The following is a 17,953-nucleotide window of genomic DNA, read 5'->3' as shown; positions in this document are numbered from 1 at the left end:
ACTCAAAACCAGGGGTCCCACTACATCTACACGCGGGCCGTTGTACCGACTCCACCGAAACGATTACAGATAATTCGTAATACGTTTTTAATTTATTTATTTATTTTCTTTTGATCGAGTGATACACGGTCGCGCGCTGTTTTCGCAATCCCGTGTCGAGACGACTGTCTTTCGCCTTGACCGTTTATTTTCTTAAAAAAAAGTCGAGAACAAACAGCATCTGGTGAACAAAATTTGGTTTTTTCGGAAATTCTTCTGTGATTTTTTTGGGCACGTTTCAGTGACGACATATTGTGCGTGTGCGCGAAAAATACCGAAAAAATAAATAAAATAAACATTTGTTTGATCGTGTTTTTAGAGCAGATTGTTTTTGTTGTTTAAACGAAGTGTGACGTACATTTGGATGATCACTGTTTTGAAAAGATGTTCTCCGAGTGTTTGGATTATCAACTCTTGAAGTATATTTTATTAAAAAGGTTTGTTTGTTTACTGTTAGTTTACAGTAGTTTCTAAAAAAAAAGAAATTATTGAAATATACGTAGCCTTTAATTAAATAGTTTCCAGACGATACATTTACAAAAAGCATCTCATCTGCGTAACAAAAATATTATATTTTATATTCTTCGACTCATCCCTCTTATAAACCTGCGTGATACCCAATATACTTTTAATTATTATGATAAATTCTCTAATAAGGAAATCTAGGATAATAGTTAATCTAGTTTATCGGCAAACACTTCTATTACCAGTCAGGAGGCTTGAAAATACATAGAATATGAAAATTAAAAAAACATATTGAAAATTCAAAATCTTTTCCATGGAGATTTCCAAGATTTCCAAGATTTTATAGAAAACATTTCCTATTGACTATTTAACTGAAATAGCCGTGCCTTCATGTAAAGACCTCTATACTAAGTTAATATTCATGCACTAAAAAACTTTCACTTGGCGTTATTCAATATTCGGTTAATAACAAACATTTTAGGAATAGTACATATATCAATTAGAAGAACATCATCTAGTTTCTTATAGAAATTGAAAACTTGGTTAGAGGTTGATCGGAAGTATCTCTTTCTTCTGTAATGAACCTTAGGGTTTTAGTACTTTCTGCACTCTCATAGTTTTCAGTCTATATGTTTTTTATAATAGGATGCATAATAGCATAAAAATGAAAAAACCACTCAATCAATTCCTATTTGTATATTATTGAAACAATTTAGTTTATCAGGATTTGTGTAGGTACTGTTTGAGGTGGAATTTCATTATCCACGTAAAAACGGGTATATAATATTTATTGAGAAACATAATAAATAAAACACGCTTAGTACATGAAAGAAAGTAGGCTATTAATTCTAGCTAGTATCATTAAAATATTTGTCCAGGTTGTAACAAACTTTTAAGACCAACATTTTCCATAAATCTTTCTTAAATTAAACAGGAGAGTCTATTGATCTAATTTCAAGAGGAAGGTGGTTAAAATTTTTCTTACCCATATAAACAAATGACTTTTTTATTTGCTCACTGTGTGGTATTGGCAATCTGAAACTGTAAGTGAGCCTAGTACCAAAAGAATTGTCTCTGATAATTTCGTTTTTATGATTTTTGATTATAAAACTTACACTCTGTAACATATGCATATAAGGAACAAAGTGTTCGAATTTTATGTTCAACAAAAAGACTCTCGATATCCTATTCTAGACAGGAGTCGAATTGCTCTTTTTTGAAGTATAATTACTTTTAGCTATATCACGAGTCTAAACTATAAGAAATTACTTTAAAAATACAGCAACCAGAAGAAACGTTATTGCATATCTTGGTAATATGGTCTTGAAATTTAAGCCCATTTGCTAGAATGGTACCCGTTGTTCAACACAACATTATCCATAAAACACACACACAAATCAACACATTTGTTTTTGAGGAACTCGAGCAAAGATTATTTGCATCACACGAGATTAGTGTTCACAGTAATTTCGAGATCTGTCAATTTTTTTTTATCTTTGTGTCATCGAGTAGCAAGACATTAATATATAACATGAAGAGTAGTAGTCCCAATACAAAACCCTGGGGAACTCCAGAGGATACTTACACTTTCGGCAGCAGTATTCTGTGATCCACATAATCAAATGCTTTGGATACATCACAGACACTACTGCAGCCACATCACCCGCATTGAGACTGGTGTAGATTATCTCAAGAAAAGTAAAAATAATAGCATCTCTCTGCATTTTCCTTCCTGGAATCCAAAATGGTTAGTTTAATCTGTTCTGGGACCTGTTCCTGCTTATCACTAACTTGGTAGGGTGGTCCCAGAAGTACCCGACCCAAGAAAGAAAACACGAAAATTTTGGAAAAAAATGTATTCTCCTTTCAGCTCTATACACTTTTCCCAGCGATGTCTTATAAGTTCGATACCCTTTTTATAATAAGAACTGTCTTGCGCCTCGAAATAGCCATTAACTGCAGACATCACTTCTTCATCGTTGGAAACTCTTTGACCACTGAGCCAGTTTTTTAAGTTTGGAAACAGAAAATAATCTGAGGGGGCTAAATCTGGCGAATAGGGTGCATGACGTAGCAATTCAAACTTTAATTCGTTAATTTTGGCCATTGCAATAACGGATTTGTGAGCTGGTACATTGTCTTGATGAAAGAACACTTTCTTCTTAACCAAATGCGGTCGTTTTTGCTTGATTGCTTCGCTCAAACGTTGCAATAGGTTCGCATAATATTCGCTGTTGGTAGTTTTACGTTTTTCGAGATAGTCAATGGAAATTATCCCTCGCGCATCCCAAAAAACCGATGCCATGACCTTGCCTGCAGATAAAATGGTTTTCGCCTTCTTTGGAGCCGCTTCTCCCTTTTGGGTCCATTGTTTTGATTGTTCTTTTGTCTCAGGTGTGAAGTGATGGAGCCATGGTTATGAAACGACGCAAAAATTCTGCTTTGTTGCTATTAAATTTCGCTAAACACTCAATTGAAACATCTTCTCGACACTGTTTTTGCTCGAGTGTGAGCAAACGCGGCACCCATCTCGCACAACTTTCTCATGTCAAAATTTTCAGTTAATATGCGATGTACCGCACTTTTTGAATTGCCTACTATGTCCGCTAGCTCGCGCACTTTCAGTCGACGATCATCCAGTACCACTTTGTGAATTTTCTTTAAAATTTCTGGAATCGTCAGCTCATTTGGTCGACCACTGCGATGCTCGTCTTGGCAGTTCGTACGACCTCGTTTAAGCTCTGCTACCCAATATTTTACTGTTGTTAACGAAGGAGCAGACTCACTCAGTAGTATCCAGTTCAGCTTTTATATTGCCTATTCACTTGGCCCTTATCCAATATTCATTTATTAAAACAATTCCAGAAGCATTACATTTATAAGTAAAAGAACCTGGTCCTCCTTCTTATTGAAATCTATAACTTGGTCAGAGGTCGATTTGAAATAACTGTCTTCCTTGATAAACCTAAGGGTTCTAGTGCTTCCTGGAATCTTATTGCTTTGCAGTTAATATGTTTTCAAAAGCTGTAATTAGTTTTTGATAGTAGCCTCCTAAAAATGAAACAAACCACTCAATCAATTACTATATCTATATTATTGAAACAAGTTTATTAGGTTTAGTTTATTAGGAATCGTTAAGATACGGTGTGAGGTGGGATTCCAAGTTTTTAACAATATCCTGATGTCAAAAGTGGATTATGTTTAATTCTGTTCCAGGACCTCTTTTTTTTGTCGCTTATGGACTTGCGTGAATAATTCCTAGTATAAACTGACTAAAATCTGTACATTCAATCATTGTATTATCAGTATTCTGAGAATATTGGACATCACCTGAAATTGGTTTAGGTGAATATTGAAAAGGTGTTATATATATAATAAAGTTTGTTTTGACTATGGGTTAAGGAAATATTTTTCCACTCTAGTATTAATCCTGGCATATTCACTTCCTTTTTGGTGAACCTTTATTAATTATTATACCACATAAAAGTATTGATTGAAATATGTAAAACTTTTAATCAAGGTGGTAACTTCAGGTCATGTTTACCTATAGGTATTGACTGATATTCTGGATTAAGTCAGTTAAGGCGTTAAGATTGTTACACCCGATCCTTTTATACTTCAGAGCAAATATTTCCAGGCATTTAAAAAATTTTCCGTCATTCAAATTATTGCAAATATTAAGAATTCAGATTAAATTAATATCAAATGAATATTATAAGTTTTTTTTGCTGTTTATTATATTGTATTTAATTTTTTTTCTTTTTTTTAATTTCTTTGTGGTAAACACGTCTTTTTTGCTGACCATATCTTTATCATTATTTGGGTTCCAAATTTCTTATTTCTGTTCAGTCTGATCTAGTTCTATCTCTTCAAATTAAGTCCAAATGTTTTTAATGACTTTTGAGTTGAACGTTTAATGGATTTTAAGAATATTTAATCTTCAGAAAGTTTACTACATGATTTTAAAATGTACAGTATCCAAAGTTATTCCTTAGAATGGTTGTCTATTTTGTCGGTTCAAGGTACCATTAGATCAAAATACAGAATCACAGTACACACATACGAACTCTAAAGAAATTAGAAAATACACCTACAAATATTTTTTTTTTAGACCAGCAACAGAGAGGATGTGAAAAAAGACTGGTACTTAATATAATTATATGAATAAAACTGGATCTTCCATTTTCCGATTTTCCAGCCATTTTTCTAAAATCAGCTATATCTTGCAATTAAACGAATATTTGCAAGAGAGTTGGAGCAGAAATGAAAAAACAACATTGCATAATATTTTCAATGATTTGGATGCAAAGGCATAATTCCTTTCATTCATTTATTAAGAATTTAAGATTAATTTTTTCATTAAAATATTTAGATGATTGGCTTTCAATATTGATATTATTAATTCGCGGCCTTAAATAAATAAAAAAATATTCATTTTCCGCATATTCATTCAAAATTGAATCGTATAATTTTGGAGTAATGTGAAAAGAAATTGACATTTTTACAAATAGATAATAGATACATATGTCAAAGTTTTCAGACGAATTTAGCGTATTCTTCAATCGTGCAAAAAAATGTGGACCTAAAAAATCATTTCTACGATTTTCTCAAATGGCCCCTTAAGAATTTTTTCTGTGCCTAATGTAAGAGTTTTTGATGTGAGAAACTCTAAGAGTTTCTGTGTTATGGTGGGTGCCACTCTTAAGAAACTCTCTGTATTTAATCGCAAGTTGAGTTCTAAACCAATTAATTAAACCTTATTTAAATCCTAACAATTAATTATTCAAAAAGCACATTTTTTATTGATGTATCTTTTCTTTTGTTTCAGCCCTCAAAGTGAAACTGCTTTTAAGGAGGCCCCTGGATCAGCTGGTGGCACAGGGTATAATGCCTCGTAAGTACCTGAAATATTTTACAAAATAAATATTTTATTGATCATTAAATTAATGTTTAACTCGATCAATCAATTTTCGAAGTTATTTTACTATTTTGATTCAGAGTTTTATCATATGGGAACCACTGAATCACCACTTAATTTGATTGATAATTGACCTTGCCGATAAGCATATATATTTAGGAAATGGATATTATTTTTGCGGAAATAGAGGAAGTGCAATATTGACTTTTTATTTTGTAATTTTTATCATTAAGGAGTAGACAAACATTAGTTAAGTGTAGTAAGTTGTTGATGTAGGCTAATTTTATTATGTTATTAAATGTGTCACAATAAATTAACGAGCTAATAATAGATCTGTGAGCAAATTGGTTGATGTATAGGGATAAATATAGAAAGCGATATTAAGCATGTAGATGTTATAAATGATTTACATGAATATAGGGAGGAAATATTACTTAATCGGTCACTAAACTGTACTTGAATACTTATCTTTTAAGTGATGTTTACTCATCTCTCGTGCACCTGTTTTAATATTAATTTATGTATATATATATATATATAATCCATTTCTGCAATATAGTAACTTATAGGAGTTCTTTTTAATTGGCTCAAAGATATCTATGTCATATTTGATCTCAAAAACCATTAATTTTTAAAAGTTTGCTTAAAAAAAACCATTGACGTTCTGCTGAATTTATGATATTTATGATTGATTATTATGCCTTTCAAAAATTATGTATTTTGTCCTTCATTGTTGAAGCATCTTTCGATGTTTTTAGATCTTACGATGGCTATTGACACTATACTTCATATAGTTATTTACGCTATTGTTGTTCTACGTTATTGACTGTAACTGAAATAAGGTTTTAAATGATTTCAATTTATTTACTCGTTAAATTTGCTAAATCTTCTTATAAAAAAATTGGGAAACAGAGGGACTAGTTGTTATTAATATATATACATAAAATATTTGTAGGAAATGTTAAAACCCATTATAGAACCTAGGATCTATTTTAAAAATGTACCTCAAAAAAATATTTAAAAAAAGTCAGAAATTTACCGTGGGGATATTGATTTATGCCAATATGTTATTAGGGTCTTCATTAATGTGTGATTCAGACATTTTTAAATATCAAAAAAGCATTTCGTAAGTTAAAAAAGACCAATTAACTTGCATTCTTCTGTAACCGATACAGAACTCTATATACCTCTCTCTATGTAAAATACATTTTTAATATAAATTCAATTTTTTTTAAATAAAAAAAAATATTTTTGAACGGTCTTTTTAATATTTATAATAAATAAAATTAACTTGAGACAGGTTATGGTCGTCTAAATGTGTTAGATTGGGTTAGAATTTATATTTATTTTGACGCCTTGAAACAGAATTTTTTGGCAGAGTTTAAAAAACTATATCTTAATGTAAAAATGACGAATTGACTTGGGGCCTTCCTTACTTGATTTATCTGTTTATCACCTGATCTTCGTAGCGATTCAACTTTTTTATTTAAAAAAATTACTAGAATGTTCAGACGCCATTGCATAATATAAATTATTAGTTTAGAACTTACGTTCTTTTACATTTATAACATAAATTAATGCGTTATAAATTCGACTTTTTATAAATTTGTTGCAGATTTTTTACAGGTTTATGTTTAGGAAAAATCTTAAAATATAAATTACCAAATTACTTGCGCACTTTACCATTAGATCTACTGATTTAATTATTTGATTAATATATTTTTCACATGAATTTTACGTAGAAATTTGAATTTTTTATTTTAAAAATTTATAACTAGAATTTGTGTGAACTTACTTGTGGTCGATTTTATTTATGAAGACCTCATATACTAGCAGGCATTTTTATATTGTGAGTTGCTTGTTAACTTTACTTCTTTTACATTTGTAACATAAATTATTGGTTATAAATTTGTATCAAGAATTCACACGAATCTTTAAGGTCTCACTACAAAAATTACCAATTAACTTATGGATTTTTCCTTAAGATTTATTAGAGATTCTTTCAAAACAGGCAAAATTTCCGTCTTATATTCCAGTATAAGAAATTCCGACATTTCTTATATGTAATTTATTAATTCTATTTAAATTTGTCTTGATTTTAACCTTAAAACATTTTTTTATTAAATAATATATATAACCTAAGTCAAATTTAAATGTTCCCTTTACTTATAAAAGACTGATTTACAATTCATATTATTTGCGTGTAAATAAAATTTCGATTTTTTTTGTAATAAACTGAAAGGCCATTTAATTTGCGTTCTTACTAATACTACTAGTTCATAGTTGATATTCAATTTATAAAAGATGCATCTAGAGCACAAATTATTGTCATTTAAATTCAACTTGATTTAAATTTCTTACTAACTGTTAAACTTATATTCTAACCATAATTTTTAAATTATCAATCAATTTATAAACTTCAATATTTGGGTTATAAGAGGTGATATAGTGCGAGTCTCTCACTTGCAATAAATTTACTTAATTAAAATTGAATTTTTTTATTTCAATGTAAGAAATTTTATAAAGTGGCATTTCAAATCTGTCATCGATTTTCTAATAGCACGTTAGAACGTTTAAGAAGATACATATGTGTAGCAAGATACATGGCGCCTTAGCATTTTGCAAGTCCTATCCGTGAGTATTTGGATGGTATTGGTAGAAGATGACTCTTTAAATGGCCACCCAGATCTCCGGATTTAAGGCAAACTTGTTAAACCCTTTAATAATAGTCATTAAAATAATAGGGTTGCCATTTAAAAAATTAATCGATGACGTCCTATCTCACATTTAAGACACCCTGTATATATTTTTTTCATTAAAATAAAGGAAAATTAGTTAATACTAATCGACGTGTCCGATCATATTTCTTAAAAACTAACACTGCATAAGAGAATAACTATAATAATTATAATTTTATAATTATTATTTTATAATAATTATAATTATAATTTTAAGATTCTTGGTCATATATTGCTAAATAGTATTATTCTATCAATATTTAAATGTAACCCTTTCACAGATAGTGCAAAGCTCTTGAAAATTTAAGTTAAAAATACCATTTTTCATAAAACTTGTTTTTTTTTTTAAATTCGATTTACATGTATCTATATTATTGAGAATGTCGCATTTTTTATGGTATAATTTTTACTTACTAGAAGTCTCCAAATATTTAAGATATAATATTATTATTATATATAATATTTAAGATACTGTGGAGAAACTTTTTGTGAATCTAATATAAACATTCAAACATCAAAAAATCATATTTTCAAACTAAAAAATACCAATAAGCTTGCTTTCTTATTGGTATTTTTTAGTTTGAAAATTTTTGAATGTTTATATATCGGTTGAATTTATACGGAAACCATGTAAAGAAGATAATTCGTTTTTTTTTGTAATAATTGAACATCCCGCGAAAGTAAAAGTATTTTTATGTTCTCAGGAATTGGAAAAAATGCAACAATTACGTATCGTTAAAACTTCAAAAAGTGATTTATGTTAAAACCGTAGGCAGTCCAAGACAACAGCCAATAATATATTTTTTAAATGCATTGCGAAAACTAACCCAAAAATAATGTGGAAAAAAACAACAAAAACAATTCAAAAAGTAGAACCGGCAATTGCGAAACGCCGTACACACACCGCACGTACAAAAATTGGCCAATTTTCAACAGCAATGTATCAGGGCGCCAACTGCTAGCGTTTCTGTTTTTATGACCAACGCTTTTACCCGTAAAAAAGTGAAATATAGATTCAGGAGTTTCCCGAAAACTAAAAAACCATTTAGAAGTGAAAACTCACTACTAAATTTATCGAGAAGGGTCTTTTAGGCGTTTACTTTAAACCAGCTGTTAAAATGAATCATGCAACATTTTTTTCTTATTTCAGACGTTGGGCAATCGAATCGATCGAATGTTAAGGTTAATAACATTATTTTTTATCTTGTTGATGCTAAAAGAAATGTTTATGAGAGCTGTTATTGCCGTGTGATAAGGTCGACTAATGTTCCATTACAGCCAACGTAAATGCAAAACAACACTTATCAAAGCAATAAAATGAAAAAATGCATCGATTCACGTCCAACCAAAAAATGTGTGACAACCTGTGTGGAGAGATTTACAAAAACGGTGGCGCCATTCGACGAACCAGGCGCGTTACTTATGCGATCTTTTTAATTATGTTGCGCAACTAGAATTCAGAGGTCTATTGCCTTAAATCAGGTCTTAATAAAAGTGAAATTACATAGTGCGTCCCAAAAGCTATGTCTAAATTCATTTAAAATTAAGCGATAGGTTTTTTGCAAAAACGCTCGGATTCGTCGATTTTTATTCAAATTGCGCTTTTTTTGTACGTTAAGTTTGTATATTTGTACAGGGTTGCTCAAAAATCGACAATCAACTTTGTTTTTTCAAATAAAAGCATTTTTTTCTATTTTATTTTTGAATTTCGCGTGGAATTCTAAGTAAACGTAAGTCAAGCCACACAAATTATTTTTATTTTTTTACGAAAAAAAAGCAGGAAATCAAATTTGCTCCAAACTGTATGAGGATTTTAAAAATATTTTTTACTTTTAGAAAAATCAATGCCTAAAAGATTTAGACACTTATTTCCAAAGCAAGAAATATACGCAATACCCACAAAAAGATATGAAAACTTAATGCGAACTATCTCCACGGCATAAAAATATCAAATATATAGCAGCGTCAGGTGAATCGCGAATCAACATCCAAATTAACAAAAACAGTAATTTTTAAATCGTAACTCGTACATTTCAAGAAAAATCTTATTTTTAATAATTGCGTAGATTTCAAAGATCCAGGGTTACATAAAATTAAGAACAACATTATGCTGATATTTTAATACCAAACTACTTATGACTTTTTTAATCTCCGTAATAATACTCATCTAGACAAACTTACTAAGAATAATAATAAAATAATATCGACCTACTCTACAAATAACAATAATTTAAAAAGAGTCGTAGAAATCGGAGATTTGGGAGTAATCCTGGATAAAAAACGGACTTTTAAAGCACACATTAAAAGTCATAAGCGAATCAAATAAAATGGCTGGTTTCATAAAAATAAATTCAATGGATTTTATAAACCCTAGGTCAATTATCTCTTTGTATAATGCCTTTGTTCTCAGTAAACTTTCTTTTGCTTTGGTAATTTGGAATCCATAGTACAACGCAGATATTGGGCGCCTAGAGCGGCACAAAAAGGTTTCTAAAGTAACTGGGATTTAAAACAAATACACCAATAAATATAACTATAATTATTCTACAATACGATCTAAATTAAAATTTTCAACTTTCAAAAACAGAAGAAATATCATCGATCTCTTTATGCTTTATAAAATAGTTAATAGTCACGTCGACTCACATTCCCTCCTATCTGATATTAATATACGGATACCAAAACAATATGCAAGGGCCAAAGACTTGTTTGCAGCTGAGTTCTATCGCACTAACGTGGGATCTTTCATTTCATTTTCAGTATCTTTACATAATATTATGAATGTAGTTGCAAAAGAATTTTTAGTAAACCTATTTTAAGTTAATTATTTATGCAGAGCGAATGCTTTTTTGCTACTTGTTTACTGTATGTAACCTGAATTTATAATAAATAAATAATCTTCTTAAAGTACTTTTGTTTTATACCGTAAATCTTAACCGGATTTTTTTATTGTTTCAGCACATGGACAGCGAAGATCGGCAGAACGCGCAAAAACCGGCGACATCCTCAAAGCAAAGATCCAGCAGCGCCCACCTCGGCAAGAACTCGAACGACGTCACATTCTGGAGGCTGAGGCCCAACACGCCGATCCCAGCTTAGCAGAAAGACAGCGCATGCTCAAAAAAGCACGGCTGGTCGATCAACTAAACGATCAACTGTCACACCGACCTGGACCCCTCGAGCTCATCCAGAAGAATATTCTCCACACGGAAGAGCCCATCGAGCAAGCTGTAAAGACTGGAAAGATCCCATACAAAGCGACCAGCGAAGGTGCTTTAAAAAGACCCCAGCATCCCCAAAACTATATTAATCCCGAAGAAGACTCGCAAGGGAGTTCTGAGGGTGATACGGCCGTGTTGACTTCGGATGTGCTTGAGACCGCTGCTAAATCCGCGGGCATTGTCGTGTCACTTATGCCGCCTAGTGAGGGTACTGTGGTGCTTACGACCGCTCCTTCCGGATTGATTAAAGACCACAGTGACATTGTGTTTACGGAACTGTGTAGACCTTTGTTATCCCAAAACAGTGCATCAAGTCCTACAGCGTCGTTGGCGTCTTCTATTTCAACTTTAAGTCCAATATCGTCGGTTGCGAGCCCTGTGCCCTGCATAGTTTCGCAACCCGCCACACCTATTCCTGTACCACCTCCACCACCGCCACCTTTAAGCACAAGAGTAATTCCGAGCAACAAGTGCGACGCTCCCGGCAAGGACAAAAACAGGAAAAAATCTAAAAGCAAATCAGTACCGAAGGCAAGGACTATTAAATTTCACGAGTATAAAGGCCCACCGAGTGCTCAAAAAAGCAGTAGCAGTAGTAGCGCCTCTTCAGAGAGCAGCTACGATCTCCTGTTGAAGCAACAGACTTTATTGTTACAATTTCAGCTTCAGTTACAACATAAATTTCCCCAAATTATTTTGCCAGCTGCACAAAAATCAACCAGTGAGAGCTCCAACTGTAGTAGTGTCAGTAATAGCAATAGTATACCCAATAGTAATATAAATGTATCGCAACCCTCACCCGCCCCCTCTACAAGTTCAGAGTCATCAACAGTAACTCCAAGGATAACGGGGAAGCTTGAAGATATGAAAGTAAGCGATTTGAAAGCAGAACTCAAGAGACGCAACTTGCCAGTATCTGGCAGTAAACCACAACTTATTGAAAGGCTAAAGTCATCGACGAATCAAACCCAGAATAGTGACACAATAAATCATAATCCTAATTCAGTGGATTCTTCAATTCACAGTAACGCTAGTATGGATCAATGTCACAATAGTCCTCCATTCCAAGACTTGGGTTCGCCACATGAATCAGTCAAAGAGGAAAATTCTGATTATATGGATGTTGGTGATCCGCTTAGCCCACAGTCTCAATTTCAAGAACAAAAATCTAAGGAAGACCTTGTGCGGGAGCAACAAAGGCAAATCGAAGAGCTTCAACGTGAATTAACTATAAGCCAGAGGAAGTTGCAAGAGTTGAACAGTACGAGAACTGAACCGAATACACAACTTTTACTCCAAAAGCACTTACAGCAAAAGCAACAGCAGGCGCAACAGCAGCAGCAAAATATTGCTTTGCAGATGCGGCAGCTGCAGGCACAAGCGAAGCAAGCTCAGATAAACGAAGAGCAACAAAGGTTGCAACAACAGCAACACATCGCTTTCCAGAACCAAAAGAACCTCAATGCGGGGCTAATGTTTAATGGCGATCAAAAGAATGTTGCGCTATTACTGAACGGTGCTAATCCGGCTCTGGTGTATCAAATTATGCAATGTAAGCCAACCAAGTTAGTTAATGGACATACAAGAACGGCTTCTTTGCCGAATTTTATTCTTACAGAGGCTGACGTTAAGAGGGAGTATATAGAGGACGTTAAGCAAACACCTGAGATTAAGATAGAGTATAGCGATATTAGCCAAAGCCCCAAGGCTCCGCCGTTATACGAGGAAGCCACGAAGGAAATGAATAAGAAGAATAACATCAAAAGTCAAACTGTTGATGATGTTTTGGAAATTCTTATTAAAAACGGTGAACTACCACCAAGTGCTGCTTCCTACCCTTCGACACCGGGATCTGCAGGGACTAAGAATCAAGAACCTCTCTATCCAAATATGCAAAGTGTCATCACCGATTTAGAAAATAATATCCAGATGATGCATAATAGTCCAGATCATTCTGCCTTATCTGGCATTGATCCAACAGAACTTTTGGATTCTTTAGATTTAGAAAATATGGACTTTAATCAACTGATGGAGTTTGGAAATAATTGCACACAATCCAATGATAATATTAACTCAGAGACTGACATGGAACACAATATAGTGCCTATGGATACTGATGAATGGTTGCAAGCCTTAGATAATGGTTACAGTAGTGGGACAAACGGTAGTAGTTGTATGACAATTATTAATGGTCAGGATGGTAGTCAGGATTTAGGTGGGGCTTATGACCCTCTACTTAGTGTTGGTCATCACTTTGATCCATTCGACCTAGAAGAATATCGGCCTGCTGCAGATATACCGATCGATTGGGGTAAAGCAGATTATGCGACATAGCTCGTATTACAAAAGGGCTTCTGAGGAAAAAGTCTTTTTAAAGAAGGGTTGTTAGACGTGGCTGTGTTGGAACAATTCGAGATAATTGGTGCTAAAAATTTTGTAAAATATTTTTTTTCTCTAAAGTGACTTTGTCCTCTACACTCAGGTTAATTTCTTAACTCGATCAAATCGGGTCAAGACTCATAACCCGTCGACAAGTACAATGTCTTTCTCAAATTAAGTGTGATAAAATTATGGAACGTCTCAAAACAAAACTAAAAAAACTATCCGCTAAGCAGCAAGGTCGCAATTTTCATTTTCCGTAAGCTTTTTATTCCACAAGGGTGTGCCTTCGATTCCGGTTTCAAAAGACATTCCACGTTAGCAGTTGACCGTCGAATCGCCATCGGAACTTGCAAGATGGCGCCGGGACCATTATGACGGTCAAATAACCACAACATTGCCGGGTCGCTTGCCACATCTTAGGATACGGCTACACTCACCAGGTGCCATCAAGGAGATGGGTTGTAAGTGTAGCCCATTCCTTAAAGTTGTAATTTCTATACCTTGCATTGTTTTTCGTGTATATAATGAAGTTATTTAATAGCGTGTGTATATATTAAATTATTTTCTTTTTTTTTGGGCAACTTTGGAAGATATATGCGGTAAGTGGCAAGAGATTGGTAATAAACAGGATGCTCTTGAAAACTTAAGGGAAGTTTAATGAAATATGGTTCTATTATCGGTACAAGTTTCGTGGACTTAATTTTATTTGGATTACTATGATGAAAGTCCTTGAAACTGCACTAACTACGATGCGATGGAATTAAGGCCGCAGTTTGTTTTCTAATAAATGAGATGATCTAAGAGGCTCATCAGCAGGCTAATATTTGTATGTAGATGTAGCATTCTGTTGCTACCTAAAAGAAAGATGTCTTTTCTAGAAGAACTAGGGGCAATCAATCGGTTTCAGTTGAAGAATGGATTCATACAATAATTAATAATATGCAATTTGAAATCATAACGAATGGATTGGACGAGCAAAATCAATTTCTCTGTTTCACGATCCATATTCAGGAGAGCTTTTGACCGTAATTAAATTTTGATTTCAAATCAAGATCAGTTGTTTGTTGAAGTTTCTGAATAAACCCTTAAACGTTTCATCTTTTTTATCAATTCATTGTCTTTCACACACACTTTTTTTCATAATATCGATCACATAAGAACATATGTTAACTATTTAGGAACGTTGTTCCTAGAACCTATGATTATTAAGGGATTTCATCGTTTATAAACATTAGGTTTACCATTATGTGCGGCAGTCAGCTGCTCAAGTTAGAAAACAGTCTTTGTTGACTAAATATTGATTTTGTGACCTTGTTTGTAGTAATTGACTTGTCCTTGGATATTTTGCATCTTTATCCTATTAAATGAACGTTTTTTTTAAATTCTTTAAATGGTTATGTCTTTTTTGAGACTCTTTAACTCCATTATTTATAGCTGTATTTTATAAGCCTAATAGGTCAACATCTGTTAAATATTGTAGAAGGAACTTCATTGCAACTTAACTTAATTATAAGTAGACAAATTTTGCTGGCCAAGTGGGGATTGAGATGCATTTTGGAAGCATTTGTTCTTAGTCTATGAATGTCTCTTTTTCTTCTATTTTATTCAATTTTCGTCATGAATATTGTGCATGAGAGGACATACGTTAGTGTGGTGGGTAGTAAAGTAGTTGAAACAATGACTCAACTATCATTTTCATAAAAAACATAGTATTCTGTCCTTTGATTCAAGTCGTATTACGTATTACTTTCTTGTTTGTTATTTGACATTAAACGACATAAACATTGGACATTACAGCACTCTCGAATATCGATAATAAAATATATTTTACTGAATGTTCCCATAAAGAAAATATCCTAAATATTGCAACTGTTTTGCCGTTAACTGTATATTTAAGTATAAGGGGCGAGTGGTATAAAGGTGGATCGAGCATCGTATTTTTTTATGCTTACTCAAAATGTTCTACTTAAGAGTGTAATTTGATTGTGATTGTATTATTTGATATAAAATGGTTGATTATTTTAGATTTCCTGATAATTTTTAGTTTTTTGTATATTACTAACAAATTGTTATTTGCCTCTGTACTAAAGGTTATATTCTGGTTTTTTGTGATTATTGAATTTATTTTAAAGAAAGCATTTTATTTTTATTTTTATGAATTTGGACTAGTCAGAAAATGTACTTAAATTATTATGGTTAGTATACAATTATATGACTCTCAGGTGCTAAACAATTTTATGTGTTGTTTATTGTATTTTGGACCAAATTAATTAGTTTTTACTAAAACAACTAAAAAAGTTTATTTAGTTATTTTTTAACTAAGATCTATTCCATAGGTACATTAGATTCAAACTTCCAGAGTTGTCTTAAGGGTCGATTTTACTTTCTAATTAATTAATTAGTTTTGCTTCCCGACCTAAATTATGATTATAGTAACTCTCTTGTACAGATTTGATTGTTTTTTCATTTAGTTTAATTTAACGGTAGAAAAATGTTTAGAATTTAATTATTTTGTTGACTATTTGTATTACAATAATTATTTATAAATATGGCAGCCATTTTTTGGCAGTGGCTGTGCGAGGATAAGCGTGTTTGTTTTTATGTATTGTTCCTTGGTCAGGCCTTTTTTAAAAAGTATTTGTACCATGACTTTTTACATATACTTATATATTTTTAAATATCTGTTGATATTATTTATTGGTACAATTACTTTTAAAGAAAGTGTTGATTAGGATCTTTTTTGCCTATGTGTAAAAAACGCCTTAAAAACAATGTACATGGTAGCGTAAGCAATATATACATATTATGTGCTTTAGAATAATTTATTTTTATTCTCACAGTTAAAAATAAATTTTATTAAAGCACTTCTTTTTGAACTTATTTCAACCAAGTACTGTTTATATTTAGCAAATTTTTTTTCTATTTACATATTTAAAGTAATTATATCCGCCTTTTTACTGTTAAACAGTATATAGTTGAATGAGCTTCAGCCACATTTATTAAATACTTAATAAAAAAAATTAAATACATTTTGCATTAAACTTTATTTTCCTTCTGCGTTTTTCCTCGCGCTTTCATTTTCTTATTGTCCCACTATTTTCGTTATATGTCTTAAATTGGAAGGCCTTGGTCAATGGCACGTACTAAATTTATAAAAAAACTATTAATTTTATTTTCTAAATTTGGGTCATTAATGACATATATTTAAAAACACTTTGCTCCAGCCGAAAAATCACTTTTTTAATCATTTCCGTTTAACTTTGACGATTTGGCCGTTATTACTAATGATTGATGAATATACCTCATTATTACTCAATAACTACCTCAAGAATTTACTACAAACTTTGATGTCACGGTGCTGGAATGGCGAAATTCAATATCGTCTTTATTGAGATAAATATGTTTTCGCATTTGAGCAAGTAAGGGAAAACTTTTTTTTTGACTGTAGCGGGTTAAAATATTCGCCAAGATAAAAAAAATGTTCACATCCAATCATTATTCCAGGTTAATGTTAATAATTTTATCAATATTAATCCAGAGTCAATGAAGCTTTAACATCGGCGGCTAATATGGCCCAGCGCTAAAATTGGAAATATTTTTGAACAATGTGGTAACTTTAAATAATTGTCCATATTATATCAGCTATACCGGCGATATTTTCCCCACCACCATTTCCTACAGGGGTGCGAAGGATCAGCAGTTTCTCATTAACAGCACGTGTTGTAGTGCGTTGCTAAAATTTTTTGACGAAATTTAAGCTTGTGTATCTTTATTTTGTTGCTTACTCGAAAAACTAAAAATATCCCCAGGTAAGTACACGTTTATTAGTTATTTAACCTTAAAATGTTTTGTTGTTATAAGTATGCCTTTTTGTTTTAATTGCACAAACTTTGGTTTGTGATACCTTTGGGTAATATGGCCCAAACAAGGAAGAGGCTCGCGGCCATATAACCGTACGTTGGGCCATATTACACCGCCATGAGTAAATAATAAAAAAACATAGACTTTTTGTTTATTTATTAGTTAAAAAATAATTGTTTTTCATTTTAGTTCCACAATGGGTAAAATTTGTAAAAAACAGTGGTCGCAAGACCAACTTGAAGATGCTGTTCACAAATTGGATTGGCAATTACTCCCAAATTAGTTCGTCATCATCAAATGTATCGATTTTGTGAGAGAAATAATATCCA

At 32.2% G+C, this 17,953-nt stretch overlaps 1 protein-coding gene across 5 annotated transcripts in view; it reads left to right on the top strand.

Moving 5' to 3' along the window:
• Positions 1-16,792, top strand: part of LOC126740019 (myocardin-related transcription factor A-like) — a 138,342-nt gene extending 121,550 nt beyond the window's left edge. For 4 of the 5 annotated variants that reach the window (XM_050445893.1, XM_050445892.1, XM_050445896.1 and 1 more), the window contains exons 3-4: positions 5,333-5,398; positions 11,119-16,792. In XM_050445893.1, the coding sequence (XP_050301850.1) occupies positions 5,333-5,398; positions 11,119-13,715 (2,663 nt within the window). In that variant the 3' untranslated portion in view covers positions 13,716-16,792. Of the gene's footprint in view, positions 1-138; positions 477-5,332; positions 5,399-11,118 lie in introns of those variants that run through there. The other variant, XM_050445897.1, reaches the window with a different exon arrangement.
• Positions 16,793-17,953: the final 1,161 nt, after the last annotated feature.

This window comes from Anthonomus grandis, chromosome 8 (genome assembly GCF_022605725.1).
Source record: "Anthonomus grandis grandis chromosome 8, icAntGran1.3, whole genome shotgun sequence".
NCBI lineage: Eukaryota > Metazoa > Arthropoda > Insecta > Coleoptera > Curculionidae > Anthonomus > Anthonomus grandis.
The sequence above is the reverse complement of the archived record's forward strand: the minus strand, read 5'-3'. Positions and strand labels throughout refer to the sequence as shown.